The sequence below is a fragment of the Falco peregrinus genome, chromosome 12, assembly GCF_023634155.1.
Source record: "Falco peregrinus isolate bFalPer1 chromosome 12, bFalPer1.pri, whole genome shotgun sequence".
Classification (NCBI taxonomy): Eukaryota; Metazoa; Chordata; class Aves; order Falconiformes; family Falconidae; genus Falco; species Falco peregrinus.
In genome coordinates, this window is record NC_073732.1 from 12,525,466 (window position 1) to 12,539,515 (window position 14,050).

General features: G+C 39.1%; 2 protein-coding genes across 10 annotated transcripts in view; both read right to left on the reverse strand.

Annotated features, from left to right (window-relative positions):
- Positions 1-11,292, reverse strand: part of XRN1 (5'-3' exoribonuclease 1) — a 41,340-nt gene extending 30,048 nt beyond the window's left edge. For all 7 annotated transcript variants that reach the window (XR_008749328.1, XR_008749329.1, XM_055816812.1 and 4 more), the window contains exons 1-11: positions 11,137-11,292; positions 7,956-8,188; positions 6,519-6,616; positions 6,043-6,152; positions 5,838-5,948; positions 5,514-5,596; positions 3,180-3,267; positions 2,909-3,077; positions 2,626-2,693; positions 1,519-1,653; positions 100-163 (exon numbers count right to left, since the gene is read on the reverse strand). Coding sequence is in view for 5 of the 7 variants with exons in the window: in XM_055816812.1 (XP_055672787.1) it covers positions 100-163; positions 1,519-1,653; positions 2,626-2,693; positions 2,909-3,077; positions 3,180-3,267; positions 5,514-5,596; positions 5,838-5,948; positions 6,043-6,152; positions 6,519-6,616; positions 7,956-8,188; positions 11,137-11,211 (1,234 nt within the window). In the remaining 2 variants the exon portion in view is untranslated. The remainder of the gene's footprint in view (positions 1-99; positions 164-1,518; positions 1,654-2,625; positions 2,694-2,908; positions 3,078-3,179; positions 3,268-5,513; positions 5,597-5,837; positions 5,949-6,042; positions 6,153-6,518; positions 6,617-7,955; positions 8,189-11,136) is intronic.
- Positions 11,293-12,420: 1,128 nt separating this feature from the next.
- ATR (ATR serine/threonine kinase) overlaps positions 12,421-14,050 on the reverse strand; it is a 42,730-nt gene continuing 41,100 nt past the window's right edge. For all 3 annotated transcript variants that reach the window (XM_055817102.1, XM_027787182.2, XM_027787183.2), the window contains one exon: positions 12,421-13,029. In XM_055817102.1, coding sequence (XP_055673077.1) covers positions 12,856-13,029 — 174 coding nt within the window. In that variant the 3' untranslated portion in view covers positions 12,421-12,855. The remainder of the gene's footprint in view (positions 13,030-14,050) is intronic.

A 14,050-nucleotide genomic window follows, 5' to 3' on the forward strand; every position in this document is an offset into this window, starting at 1 on the left:
CTCTCATCTCTGACACAAAATTCTTACAGATCCTCCAAATCTATACACAAATTAAAAAGTTTTTTGTTATATGTATATAGAAAAGTTATTTGCACTTACTTTTGGGAGTCACTTCACCTTCGTTTTTTTCTAAAACAGCCAAACATATAGAATTTTCCTGACCCTATTAAGTGAATATTTGAGATAAAGTAAAAATTAAGGTTAATATGCACATACCTCATTCACAACCATATAATCTACAACTCAAAATGCTATAATCAAGATGTACAAATATTATTATTTTTTAGTATAAACCCCACTACACTTCCTTCTCTTAAAATCATTTTCCGTAGGCAATTACATCAGACAAAAAGACAGATCAAACAAAGGAGCAGTCTCAAATAAAACCTTAGCTACCTTTAAAAAAACCCTGAATATTTGTTTTCCAAAACACAACTATTTCCAGAACTGTGCAGTACACACATAAGCATTTTTACCTACATCATGCATTGTGCTACAGCACCAGTACACTGTCAGATTATTCATCAGTAAATTCTTAAGAGTTCAAATTATTTTTGTGGGAAAGTAAAGATACGAGAAATTGCAGTTTCGAGTCAAACAAGCCAAACACGCACTTCATTCTCACACTACACAGTCTTCTGCGTACAGCACTGAGTAGCTTTCAATAAGGAGAATCACTAAGTCAGCTCTCTTCCCCTGTAAGTGAGATACACAAGCTCCTGACTGTTGCTGCCATTCACAGGATCACTCACGATGGCTACCTAACACTACACAGCTGCTCCAAACTCGTGTGGCAAATAAGAGAACAACCACAAATAGAGCATATCTTATTAAAGGAAGAGCTAGTATCTTGCTCTTACAAACCACAAACTGTACTAAGGAACAGAGTAACGATCTACAGTGACAGGTTAAACGTGAAGGAATTTCTTGCTGCTATTCTATGCTCTGCGGAAGGCATATATTGAAGTGGAGGTGGTGGTAGGGAACATGACAGTGGGGCAGCATCAGGATACAGAGAAAGGTGCTCTTCCTTATTAATTAGTTATATGTAGAGAACTGCAAGTTTAATAACAAATCTAAGATAGCTCACACCAATGAAATTACTGTTTATCTGTTCATTGTCAAATAGTCGGCCAATACCAAGACATACATGAATGATCTACCAGAGTACCTGAAATACAGAAAGTTTCCAGCAGGCTATGTGCTGGAAGTAAAGCATAGCCAGCTTGACCCTAACTCTCCCAGAACTAAGTTTTGCTGCTGTTGACCAACAGATAAGTTGACATTGAGTTACGGATTTACAAGATTCCAAAAATCATGAAAACCTGACTTTGACTTAGCCATTTCACCACTCAACCACCAATGCAATACAATACAGGCAGTTACATTTTACTGTCTTCCCTGATCTCAGAAAATCTCACCACAGAGGTTTATGTCATTTAATTTGTCTAAGGTGAGATTATTGATTTGCAAAAAGTAACATTTTCATTTCCAAAATTGTGCATGTAGAATACTAACCTTTTGTTTCTTTTGTTTATTTTTTCTGGCTTCCTCTGCTGCAATACCAGCTGCCTCGTTGAGGTATTTATTGCCTACTTTACTTTCAAACCATTTTAGGTCTACAAAGACTTCACTGAAGTGTTCACGATCAAACTGTGCAGAAAGATTAAAGTTTAGAAATATCTGAGGGATGCCAAATTTACAGTGCTAAATTAACAATGTCTTTTTGTATGTGCGTTAGATTACATCTAGAGTTATTCATACATAAACATTTTGTCCTAGAGCTACAAATAAACTCATAAATTAAAGTTAAAAAAATCTTTTTTCTTAGCAATGCATAACATATACCCACGCCATAATTTGTTTTCTTTCAGTTTCCACACTTCACTATCAACTCTAGAAATAACAGATGTATATAGAATATAGTCTGGTATCACACACACATTACTTTCATAGTTCTACCCAAGTAACAGAAGACAAGGCTGAAGCAGGGACAGCAGATTAACTTCCTCATTCCAAGCTCAGCAGAAGACAGACCTTTCAATTTCTATATGGCCTATACCTTTTCTCATGTCTAGGATGGATTACTGCAGTGGCACTAGACAGAACTGCCTCCTGCATGCCAGTTAGTTCACAAAGGATGCTGATGCCTGCCTCTGAGAGATGCTAATGCTTCGTTCCACTTAACTAGTGATCTTCATGAAAAACCTGCAAAAAATATTGCTCTCCAAGATCTTCAGACATAGCTTACCCCACAAGAAACTGACCAGCAGGGGAAGTGAAGAATATTGCTGCCTGCAGCACGCTTTCCCCAGCACTGCTGCTCATTATTCAATGAGCATCGAGGACCATGATTCTACTGAGCAGTCCTCATTGACTTAAGTACTAAAAGATGCTGGCTAAAGCACAGGTCAAACATTTCAATCTTTTATGTTATGATAAGATCAGACAACAACTGATCTAAATTCATCAGTTAAGTAATAAAACAGCTGATTGAACCACTTGTAAAACACAGTTATTTAACAGCCCATTAAAACTAAAGCATGGTTTATTTTAGGGAACTATATTGAGGTTATATTCAACAAACTATATCATTCTATACAGTACAATTTTGAAGGTACTTACATCTGACAATCTTGCGAGATATTTCTCAAAGCGTTTTAAATTCAGATGCCCATTTTCATTAATGTAACCTATTGGGAAAATAAAGTATGTTTTCCAAATTAACAATTTAACCATTTTAAAATTTCAATCTAAATGCCCCACAGGTAATAGAATGTAATCTTGCTAGCTGTCTGAAGAAAGTGTAATAAATGCTAAACATTCTAACATGGCTAAAAGGGTCAATAAATATTAAGGCAGGAATGTTAACGTTTCTAATTTCCACAACTGAACTTAGTGTTCTTACCTCCCAGTTCCGGCAAGATAGCCATGTATGTTCTATAAAGTAGCGGCAGTGCATCATGATTAATGTGTAAATGAGGTAGATGAGGAATAAAATCATTTCCTACAAGGAAACCCATTAAGATCCAATCATCTATTATCCTTTCAATATCATATTCAAAGGAAATCTTATCCTGGAGGTGGGAAGAAAAAAACACAGGAGTATAATTTTTATTATCATGTTTGTATAAACAGACTTCACACATTTTTTAAATCACGGATCCATTAGAACTTACTTTTACTGGTGAAAATTCATAATCAATGTATTCTCTCATCAATGACAAGTGCAGTAAATGAAACGTTGTTTCCTCTGGTGCACATGCTCTATAAATTATTCAAAACAATAAGTTAATTATTTATAAAAACACTTTTAACATGAATATTTAATAATTTGAAGGTTACCTAAAACCAAATAATCTTACTAGGATTGTATCTTTGCAGAAGAAATAGCAAAATAGCATACAAACATGTCTTTGAATCTATTTTAGGATTCATCTGGTTCAAGTCTATAAAGTTTTGCAGTAGTCTTCTGATGTTTCTGTGTCATATGGAAAACAGCTAACTTAGAGAAAGCAGGGCATCTTTGTGGAGTTCCATGTTGCATTAACTATTTCCTAAGTAATTATCCCATTGTCCAAAAAAAGGGACCACTTAACCTAATGCTGCACCAAATCCAACAAATTTTAAGGTATTTTACAACTAGTCTGGGTACACAGAGAGTACACAGATTCATGTCTAAATGGGCTGGGTTACATTTGCAGTCATTTAAAATGCTTCATGTAAAAAAAAAGAATATGCTCAAATTGAAAATATGCTCCATATGTATTATCTAGTGGCTTCAGCACAGCACACAAAAAAAGACAAACCTACTGTTTGCTTATGGCATAGATTAGTCAACATATATTACGCCTTCTTTTCCTTTCTTCACTAAAATTACTTAATACCTAAGCCAACATTCGGCCAAAATCAGTTAATACCTACACCGAAAGATTAATGAGCTAAAGACTGATATATTTTAAATTCTTCATAAAGGACTATTTCACCTTGTGCATACCATAGCTAGCTGGGACCACCTCCAATGACAAACCAGCATAAACACCTGTGTATTCACAAATACACAGTAGATTCTGGCAAAAATCCTCTGAGGTAGATGTGTGTGATACACAAGCTTATATGAAGACTACTAAGACGAACTCTGAGCTACATTGGGCTGCACAGAACTTCAGACCCAATTCTGTCACTTTCTAAATGTAATTTTCGTATTGGTATTAAAAAACTTTGGCAAATCCAGATTATGCTCTAAGACTCTAGAGACATTTTGCCCCTTATTCTTCATTGCACTGGACTTGAAAATCCTGGTAAAACAAATCATCTCTCTCAGTCAAGAAATTGCTGACAGTTATTAATTTGGACGCATTTTTAGAATCTTCAAATTTGCAACTGTAAGTACTCATAAAGTGACAATATTGACAGAAGGCAATTCCTGTAGCTTCCAGAAGTAAATTCCTGTAATAAGCAGCATTATCCAGAAATCATAACAGGAACCAAATACAGAACAATGCTGGGGGGGGGGAGTAAATAATGACACCTTGCCTTTTGATTTCATACTATATTTAATTAGCTCCTCAAAAAGTCATCACACTTTTATTTTATATTATTTTACTTTTTAAAAGGGAAAGCTGACATTTTTCTTTTCCTTAGTCTCTTATAAACGTTGCAATGTCACATACCAACACTATTAATAGAATGAGCATTAATGAAGTTGACTGTGGAAGACCGTGAAAATAACACTTATTTCTGATGTTTATCACATTGCCCTTGGCAACAAAAAGTTGTTTATTAGCAAAAAATGATGCACTTATCTCAACATTTATATGACTTATCACTGTATTATCAAAAACCCTTTTTGTATCAGAAAAGTCTATTTCTATCTCTTCCACCTTCTCCCTTTATCCACCAAATACATGCTTAAGGTCCTTCACAGAAGGAACCTAGCCACAGTAACAGTTATAAAATTAATTTGTCTATTACTTCAGAATAGCTCCACGTACCTACACAGTTCTGAACAAATTATCTTGTCCTAACTGATTACAGCCCACAAGTTAGCTCCTTCAAATGGGCAAATACAGAATAGGAGCATCCAGTCAGTCACTTTAAGAGAGTTTATTTTAGTAATTATCTTAGTAAATTTACTTATATCCACAAAACATCAGAGAAATAAATACATTTTTAAAAGTCAGTATCTGCATAAAACAACTATGGAGACAATGACAGTATAGCCTGGGCTGCTCCATTCATAAAACGAAGAAAGAACACCACACCACACCAGTGCTCTACGGATTGTTTTTTTTTATAAGCTGTCCTGACAGCATACATTTTCTTCTATAAACTAATTCATATGCACAATTTAACAAGTTGATTTCTCGAATTTAATGGATTTTCTAACACTCAAAGAAACTAAGACTATTAATTCAGTATGCAATCAATAAAAAACCCTGTTTCAGTCACCCAGTATCTTTTGGATTTTATTTCATCATATATAAAATAAGAGTAAAGTTAAATCAGTTCACCTTTGAGATTTTTTACCACCAAATCTGACTTCTTCTCTTAAGAGCGCAAAGTGTGCCTCATGACTTGTTAATCCCAGCATAATCTATTACAAAGAGATATTAGAAAGGTCTTACTTCATTATCTTTTTTTAAACCGTTACTAAAGATTCGAGCAGTATCAAGAAATTTTGCTTTTCTGTTTCATTACAAATTCAAAAGCTTGCAGTAATGCAAAACTATGTGCTTGCTTAATAACATTTTAGAACCCTATGTGCTTAGGAAGACATCAAAAGACACACACACTTTATAAACTTCTGTTGTTTGTATTATTTTAATTGCACATACCAAGTCAGCATCTAAGCCATAGAGACAGTGTCTTGTGTTTGGATCGTGATGGGGCTTTGCTTTCTCTGATCTGATAAACTCCATAATTTTATGCTCACCTTCCCCTGGAGTCTGCAGACAAACGAAAAAATCCCAAATTAATCAGTAAGTACTTTTCTATAAAATATAAATGTATTTAAAATAAATTATTAATAAATACAATGACCTCATGGCCTGATAAGTAGACTGTTACTCCTTGCCAGGATTTGTCTGTGGAAATCTTCATATTTACAAAATATTTAAGATGCTCATGCAATCTAGCCATGAATTCAGTTCCTGGAAATAGAAATCCATGTTAAACACAAAGCTTTTCTCTAGTTATTCAAAATTCCATGTACATACCAAAGTATTAATAAAAAAACTCAATAAAAAAATTCTACAAGAAATGAAGGGGACAGCTGTTGGTTTTTTTCCTAAGAGGTTTCATTTTTTCCATAGCAATCTAAAAATTATTTAGAATGAAGCAATATTACAACCCTGCTACAAGTTATTAAGACTTCTGTTCTCAACTTGTGTGAGCCTTTATCAATTCTGTCCTTTTTTTTTAAAAAAAAAGCCTTAAAATAGGAAAATAGTACCAAAATACAGATGCAAAACCATAAATCTAAATACTTAAATTTAATGCTTAACAAATTGTCTTACCTGGTGTAATACAGTTGGAGTCAAATCTGGCTTCTGTAGGGAGAGTTTCTCCCTTTTCTAATGCCTTTCTTATTTTGTCCTCTGCCTCTTTTGCTGATCTAAAAGAAAACAGAGTTAGAGAGGGAGCAGACAAAGAATCATCATATTCAAATGTTAATATCCTAAGTAAAGCTTTACTGAAAAAAATACAAATAAATTGATTTTTTAGAAAGTGTTTAAGAAGAAAAAAAAAAGGGGTTGAGGGGAAGAGAAATTTAACTCCTGAATAGAGTTTGAAACCTGTTTGTGATACAACTCGAACGCTTAAAAATAGCTTCCCCCTGCCCCTCAGTAATGATGATAATGTCATAACCCAGATACAGTTAATATTTAGATTACCAAGATGATCATTCAATGTCTGATCACAATGAAAGCAAATTAATGTTGAAACATCAGGAATACTCAGGATCTAAACATCTGAAAATGCACCTCAGAATAATGGTAATGTAGTTAAACAAAGCCGCAAGTTTGGAATACCACAGAGACAGGAGAGGTGAACAAACAATTAGCACTGGTAAGAAAGAAAGAAACATCGTCCTAGCCTTTCTGGGCCAAGGATTTTATAAACACTTTGAACCAGAGAAAGAGAAGCCACCAAGGTCTTAGATTTTTGTCCTCCTCTCAATTCCATTCCAGTTTTCCCTTTCTTAATCTCTTCCTCCTCTCAACCTTTTTTCCTTAAAAAAAACCCCACAAAACCAACCAAAACAGAATAAACCAAAACCCACCAAAAAACCTCAGTAGCTTCAAAACATCTTCTCTTGTCCCTTTCCCCCAGTTTGTTTCTGTCACATTTCACTCACCATCCCTGTACTGCCTGACTACTGGCGTTCTTTCCTCACAGCAGTCTTCAAAGAAGCTTCCACATCTCCCAAAACATTAATGTAATTCTTAACACTATGAAATCTACTTGCAGCTCTGTATTTGAGCTAGCTTGCTAACTGGTATCAAATGGAAACCAGAGTTTCATTAGAAACTTAAATTCTTCTGCGACTGTCAAAGAAAATTCTACAATAGTTACCAAAAAAGGTGTATCTATAATTGGCATTCACAAATACCAAAGACTCTCACAGGTTATGAAACCATCAGAGACATCTGTAAGAGCTCCACTTGCAGATCTATTTCACAGCAAATTTCACAGGAAAAAAGCTCCCCCCATCCCCAAGTCCTGCATACACAGAGAAAAATTTAAGTAGCAAGCAAACTTTCCTTTTTGGAATCCTGATTTTAAGTATTAAACTTTTACAGGTACTTACCCTCATTTAACTAAAAATTAAAGCTACTGTCAAAGGCACGACCACTTATAATATATTTTACTTTCACGGCATACATTTAAGGAAACGTGGTTTTTTAAGGAGTTTACTATCCTAAAGACAGAGCAAGTACAAATATTCTCACCGAAAACGTCTCCCACGCTGCTGATTCATTTTTGCTCTTGGAGCCACTCCATCAACTGCCATGAAGAAAACCTTCCTTGGTTTAATAATGCGAAACAGTACTTCCAAATAGTGAAAAATATCAGCAAAAATCTTATCTTCTGAGATTCTGAAGTGTACATCATCATCATTTGGATGTGAACACTGATGTATAATGCCATTCATGTCCAGATATAAGTTGTCAAATTCTGGAATCTACAAAAGCCACAGTTAGTACCCACTCAGTGATGGCAGCTGAAGCAACGCAATCCTTGCCCAAGGTGTGACTGGGCATAACGAACTCTGGAAACAAGCTGAGGTGGGAAGACCTCCTTGGAACTTACTGCACGCCAATGGGCTAAGAATATCCTGACCGGTTACAGGTTTGTCTGCACTTGCAATCCATTATGATGATTTTCCTAGTGAAGAAAGTCAGCTGAACAGATTCCTATCCTATTTCTGACTGTTTCCAGTACCTCAGGACTTCCGTCCCCTGGGCTCAGCCAATCTTCTACATTTGTATAAGGGAAAAGCAAATAAAAATCATGTTTTTCAGGATTTTTTTAATATCTCCACACATTTCACTGATTCAGTCCTGCATAGCTGTACTATAGACAACAAAATCTACAAAACTGAGTACAGTATGCAGTTTCCAACAGCCCTTCAAGAGCAAAGCCAGCTGAAGAAGCTTTAGGGCTCTCCCCCTGTTAACCAGCTCCTACCATGACCACTGCATGCTGCTTGTTTCTCTGTGCTAAGAGCCACCTGTGAGTTGAGAGTGGCAATTATCACCAAAAGCAGTAGAGTTACCAGTAATATCATTTTATTTCCCATGCTTTCTAAACGTAGTTGTTTTGTTTAGCTATCTGTTCTTCTAACAGCCTTATCTGTAGCATTCCAACTTCCTTTAAAAGAAAAAAACCTCCCCCCAATGTACACAAGCAACATATAGAGCACACTGTTAAAGGTATGAAGCAAAGGGGCCATTATCTAGCTTTTTGTTACCAAAACCCACCAAACATACACAAAAGCCACATATCTATTCTTTAATCTGCCAACATGACCATTCATAAAAATCCTACCAGCATTATAGCTGGAAAAAGGCTCTGCTAACTTTTTATCATTTCCTGTACTATTGCTACTGACATATCTTTACATAATTTTGAAAGGCATGTTATTTGAATTGTATTTATCATCCCAGATGCAAGAAAAACATAACACTGTTTCAGAAAGAGGAATGATGAAGAGAAGAAACAAGAGGCAGAATTGGGAAGCATCTCCAGTCACCTGCAATAACTAGTCTTCTACTATGCATAATGATCTTCAGTACAGCTAAATTCAGTAACCAAACTGCTCTCAACATACTCAAACACATCATCCACACAGGCACCACTTTTAGTTAAGAAGAGAACAAGGCATTGCACAGGCAGCATTCCAAAGACGCGAAAACTTAAGCTTTTATATGGAAGTAGCTTATATATGGAAAACATATGGCCTTTCAAGAAACACAGCTATAACACAAATTCAAAATAATGATGTGTTTTACATAGAAATTGCCTTTTGCTCTGGGCAGTTTTTTCTGTAATAGCAAACAAGAATCCTAATCCAAATGCTAGTACATGTCAGTCTGTATATTCAAGAGGTCTGGCAGAGGAAAGGAAGAATGAGAATACATGCAACTGCTGAGGCTTAACATAACAGATAACAATCTAGACATTTCCCTCTTCTATACAGAGTATCCTTGTAAACTAACAACATCACCTAGTTTTCTGACAGACTAACTACAGAGTAACATTAGCATACTTAAGGTTATGTTTTTTGGTTTTCTGAAGCTTTCCATCTGCCTCCTCCCGCACACATCACGGGTACTACCCCCTGCTGCTATCCCCCCCCCCCCCCCCCCCCCGCCGGGTTAGAGCAGACACATGCTGACTCCTCTGTTGCTGCGGTGCAGTTCTTCAGACGTCTAAAGCTACCACCAATTTCAGCGAGCTGCCCAGGCTTTTAACAAAAGAGCTGAAAAGCCAGCATACGCTGCTGCCACCTTGCTACACAGACCACATCAGACAGCGTACTGAAATTCAACAAACCATAAGCAAAAACCTAAGTTTTCAAAACTGCTCTGAAACCAGAAAGGTAGGTCAAACATCCACGTTTGGAATCACTGGAGCAGGGCACCTCAGATACATTGATACAACTATTTAATCTTTTCAAATGTTATCTGTTTAGGATAAACGTGTTAACACTCAAACAGGTCTTCTTCAATCATCACCCAACTTGCCTAAGAACTTCCTTTCCCAGACTATAAAGCCACATCCATAACGACAGTTGTTAATGAAAAGTTAAGAGCTTGTACTTACCAGGTACCAAACGCAATTTCCCTGAAAACAAGACTGTTTTGCCTGACTGCTAAAGCAGTATTTGTGCCTTTCCTTTTCCAGGCTTTAACACACTCCTCGGTTTACTACTAATACAAACCGTCCGACGCAAGCGACAACAAGGAAACGCAGCAGGGCTGTAAAACCTGTCCCTCGCCATTACCGTGCCACGGGCCCCAGCAGCTGTACCTTTCCCGAGCCCGGTGAGGGGGAAGCCCCCACCGCTGCTACCCGGGGCGATGGGGGGGGGGGCGAGGGGCCGCCGAGGGCGCAGGGCCAGTGGCAGGCGGGCAACCAAAACCGAAAGGAGGAAGCCCAGTGGCGGGCCACCACCACGGCAGGGAAACGCTCGGGCTGGGCGCTTTCCCTCGTGGTTCGGCTCGGGGGCTTCTGAAAACGCTGCCTGCACGTAAGGAGGAGCGGGCATACCTGCGCCGCTGAGCCCAGCCGCGGCCGCCCGGCACCGCCGCGCACTAACGGCAGCCTCGGCTCGGCCGCTCAGGCTCGCAGGGGCTCCGCAGCCTCGGCCACTTCCCAGCGGCTGCACACCGCCATCCCGCGACTTTCGGTCGCTCCGAACGGCGGGGCTCGCCGAGGGGCAGCCGGAGGCACCGCCGCCCGCCCCGCGTCGACACGTCCCTCAGCGAGCCAGCCCCGGCCCCGAGTCAGCCCCCCGGGCCGGCTCCCCCGCCCCGCCGAGGGGCCAGCCCGGACCCTCCCTGCTCCGTCCCGGCGCGGAGCGGGGCCGGGGCCTCGGCAGGCAGCGGCGCTCCGCTCCCAGCTTACCTGATGCTCCTTCAGCACCTGGCTGAGGCAGGGGTACCGCTCCGAAATCCACCGGTAGAACTTGGGGACCCCCATGGCCACCGCTCCCCGCCGCCCTCACAGCCCCGCCGGACCCAAACAACCGCGGGCCGCGCTCCGCCCTCCTTCCGGCGCGCCGTACTGACAGCCGGGCCGCCCGCGCCATAGAGCGCCGCGCAGAGCGCCCCGCGCCGACCATAGAGAGCGGCGGGCAGGGCAGAGCGGCGCGGAGCGCGGGAAGCGTCGCCCCTGCGGCCCACACAGGGACCCCCACGGCGGGCGGCGGCGCCAGGGCCTGTGACAGCGGCCAGCAGCTCCCTTGGCGGTACCAGGTGCAACAGTTCCTGCGAGGTTCCATTCGCTCGGTAGTGTAACAGTTATGGTAAAGCCTGTGAGGGGTAGCATAACCCCAGCAGTCACACATCACAACAGAAAAGATCACAGGAGGTTGCAAAGATCAGACCTAGAAAAATCTTCACATTCATGAGGCACTACCAACACTTTTAGATGACCCACCAGTTCCCCAAAGAAACAAAACCGACTGTAACTAGTTGTAAACCCATTGCTTAAATTCACTCTCCAACACCACTGGAGCTCAGCTGAATTGTGTCTCATGACAGCATCACAGCAATGAACATCTAATAGCATGGTCTGTCTTTCAGAATAGCAGAAAAAGTACTGGATAAAAATTGTAATTATACCCTGCTCTAAAAGTATAATTTTTCCTTATCTCCCTCCTCAGTTCCCTACAACTTGGGTGTACAGAGAAGCAACCATCAGGGTCAGTCAGTCAGTGTAGGTCAGGCCCCCTCCTGGCCACTCAAAACACTTTTTCTTAAGTGGAATCAATTTCAGATACGAATTGACTAGAATGGCAAAACAGTATAGCCATGCTTTTTACAAGGGAGGGAAGAGGGAGCCTGTCTGGACCTCCCAGGAGCCTCAATCTATGTTTAAGTCACAGAGACTATACCCTGCCTGCTGCACTGGTGTCACAGCCCCACTGACAGGGTCTTCTGACTCACAGCTTTGTGTCATTTCCTTCAGGAGCGTTTCTTGGCACCGCAGGCAAGGGCTAAGGAAACTGTTTCAGAACACTAACACTTCATCAGCTTCTTCATGGTAAGATTAAGATCCCAAATGCTTTTCTAGACATAGCCAGACCATATGGAAGAAAGTCAAAGGAAATCAAAATTAAATGTCTACTGCTGTTAGACAGCCCTTCTGAACTGCAATTAGAAAAAAGTTTTAAGAACCACTTCACACGATATCAGTATAAAACTTTAATGTTGTCAGATTTTGTAATCTACAAATCAGCTGAATGAGAAAAATCTTTCAAAAACATACAGTACTTCATAGAGTACATTCTTTCAACATGAAAAAATTTCATATGGTCAGAGTAAGAAACTTGCAGAGACTTGCACAGTCTAATTTTTAAGCAGTGGTTACGTATTGTCTTCTGTTTGTATACAAAACTTAAGCAGTAACACCTCACAGATCCGCAAGTGTACGTATAACATACCCGCATATTTGTATACTTGCATATTTGTGTAATTTTACATAGATTTCGGATTGATCATAAGACTGTTCTGCTGCTCACTATCAGAAATTAACAGAAGCAACCAGTTATCACTGATAAATACCTTGTCAAGAATATTATAGCTACATCACTTGTGAATGATATTCCAAGGTGAACAGATTTCACATATATGGAGCCCAGCCCATATACATCTGGCAGAGCAGATTGTCATCACTTGCTTCTTGAATGAGGTAATGAACATGCCCTTCAATAGATAAGGGTAGTCCTTTTATCCTGTTTCTAGTCTTAATGACACCTTGCAGCCGTTGTTCTATATCAAGGACATGGGTTTTGGCCTGTAAACAAAGAAAAAAAAAATACTGCTACTAATCCTGAACTTCCACTTCTTAAAATAAAAAAGTATTTATTAGGATCAGTTTGAAACCTGTATGCTAATTTAATAGAAAACAAAAGTGTCTACACCAGTGACTTTGAAAATAAAGGATACTCACTTTTTAAAATAATTCATTACAATACATAAATTATTGGTCAAGTTATAACATTTGCCTTACATTTTTACAGGTAAAATTTACCAGAAGACTGAAAAAGCTATGCAAATGTATTTGAAAGCATTAGAATGCTTTATTTCATACAATTACTTTCAAATAAATGGAAAATCTTCCCACCCTTATTCTCATAGTTCTGGATAAAATTAAAGAAAGTATCGAGTCTGGAAAATTTAGGCCAAAATTATAAGCAACTAAAAATGAAGATGAGTAACTCAAAATGAGCTGGTTTAAGGCCCACTTGAGTAGCTAGTTCTACCAGTTACACATTTTCTTTTAAAGCTTAAGCATAACATTGGCACCTACCCAGAAAATACAGTTAATATATGCAGCTATGTGGGTGGTCCTGTAACTATAAGAAAGGTTATGTAGACACAGCCTGGTTAGTAGTTGTTTGAAGACCAGGAGATTTTCTGTGCTCTAATAGCTCAGTTCAGTTCTTTGTTGTAATATAGCCTCAGTACTGTAGTTTGTCCTTAACTTAGTTGCCATGTTTACCAGTGCTCCTTAAGTTTTATCTGCTATTACACATACTTATTTTCACTAAATATTCCTTTTAAAGCAAAAAGAGACAAGTCAGATTTTCTGCAAAGGGAAAAGAGAATAAATATTATAGCTTGTACAAGCCGTATTTTGGATGAACAATATCGTGTTTATCAGCAGCTACAAAAGAAACAGTACATACGAAATCCTGATTTTAATCAAGTATTCCTTGACGTGTAACCAGGCATGTATTTATTCAGTAATAAGCATCCACTCATAAAAAGCACAAAAATATGCGTGGCAAGAACTCCAGATGTTACCATCACTA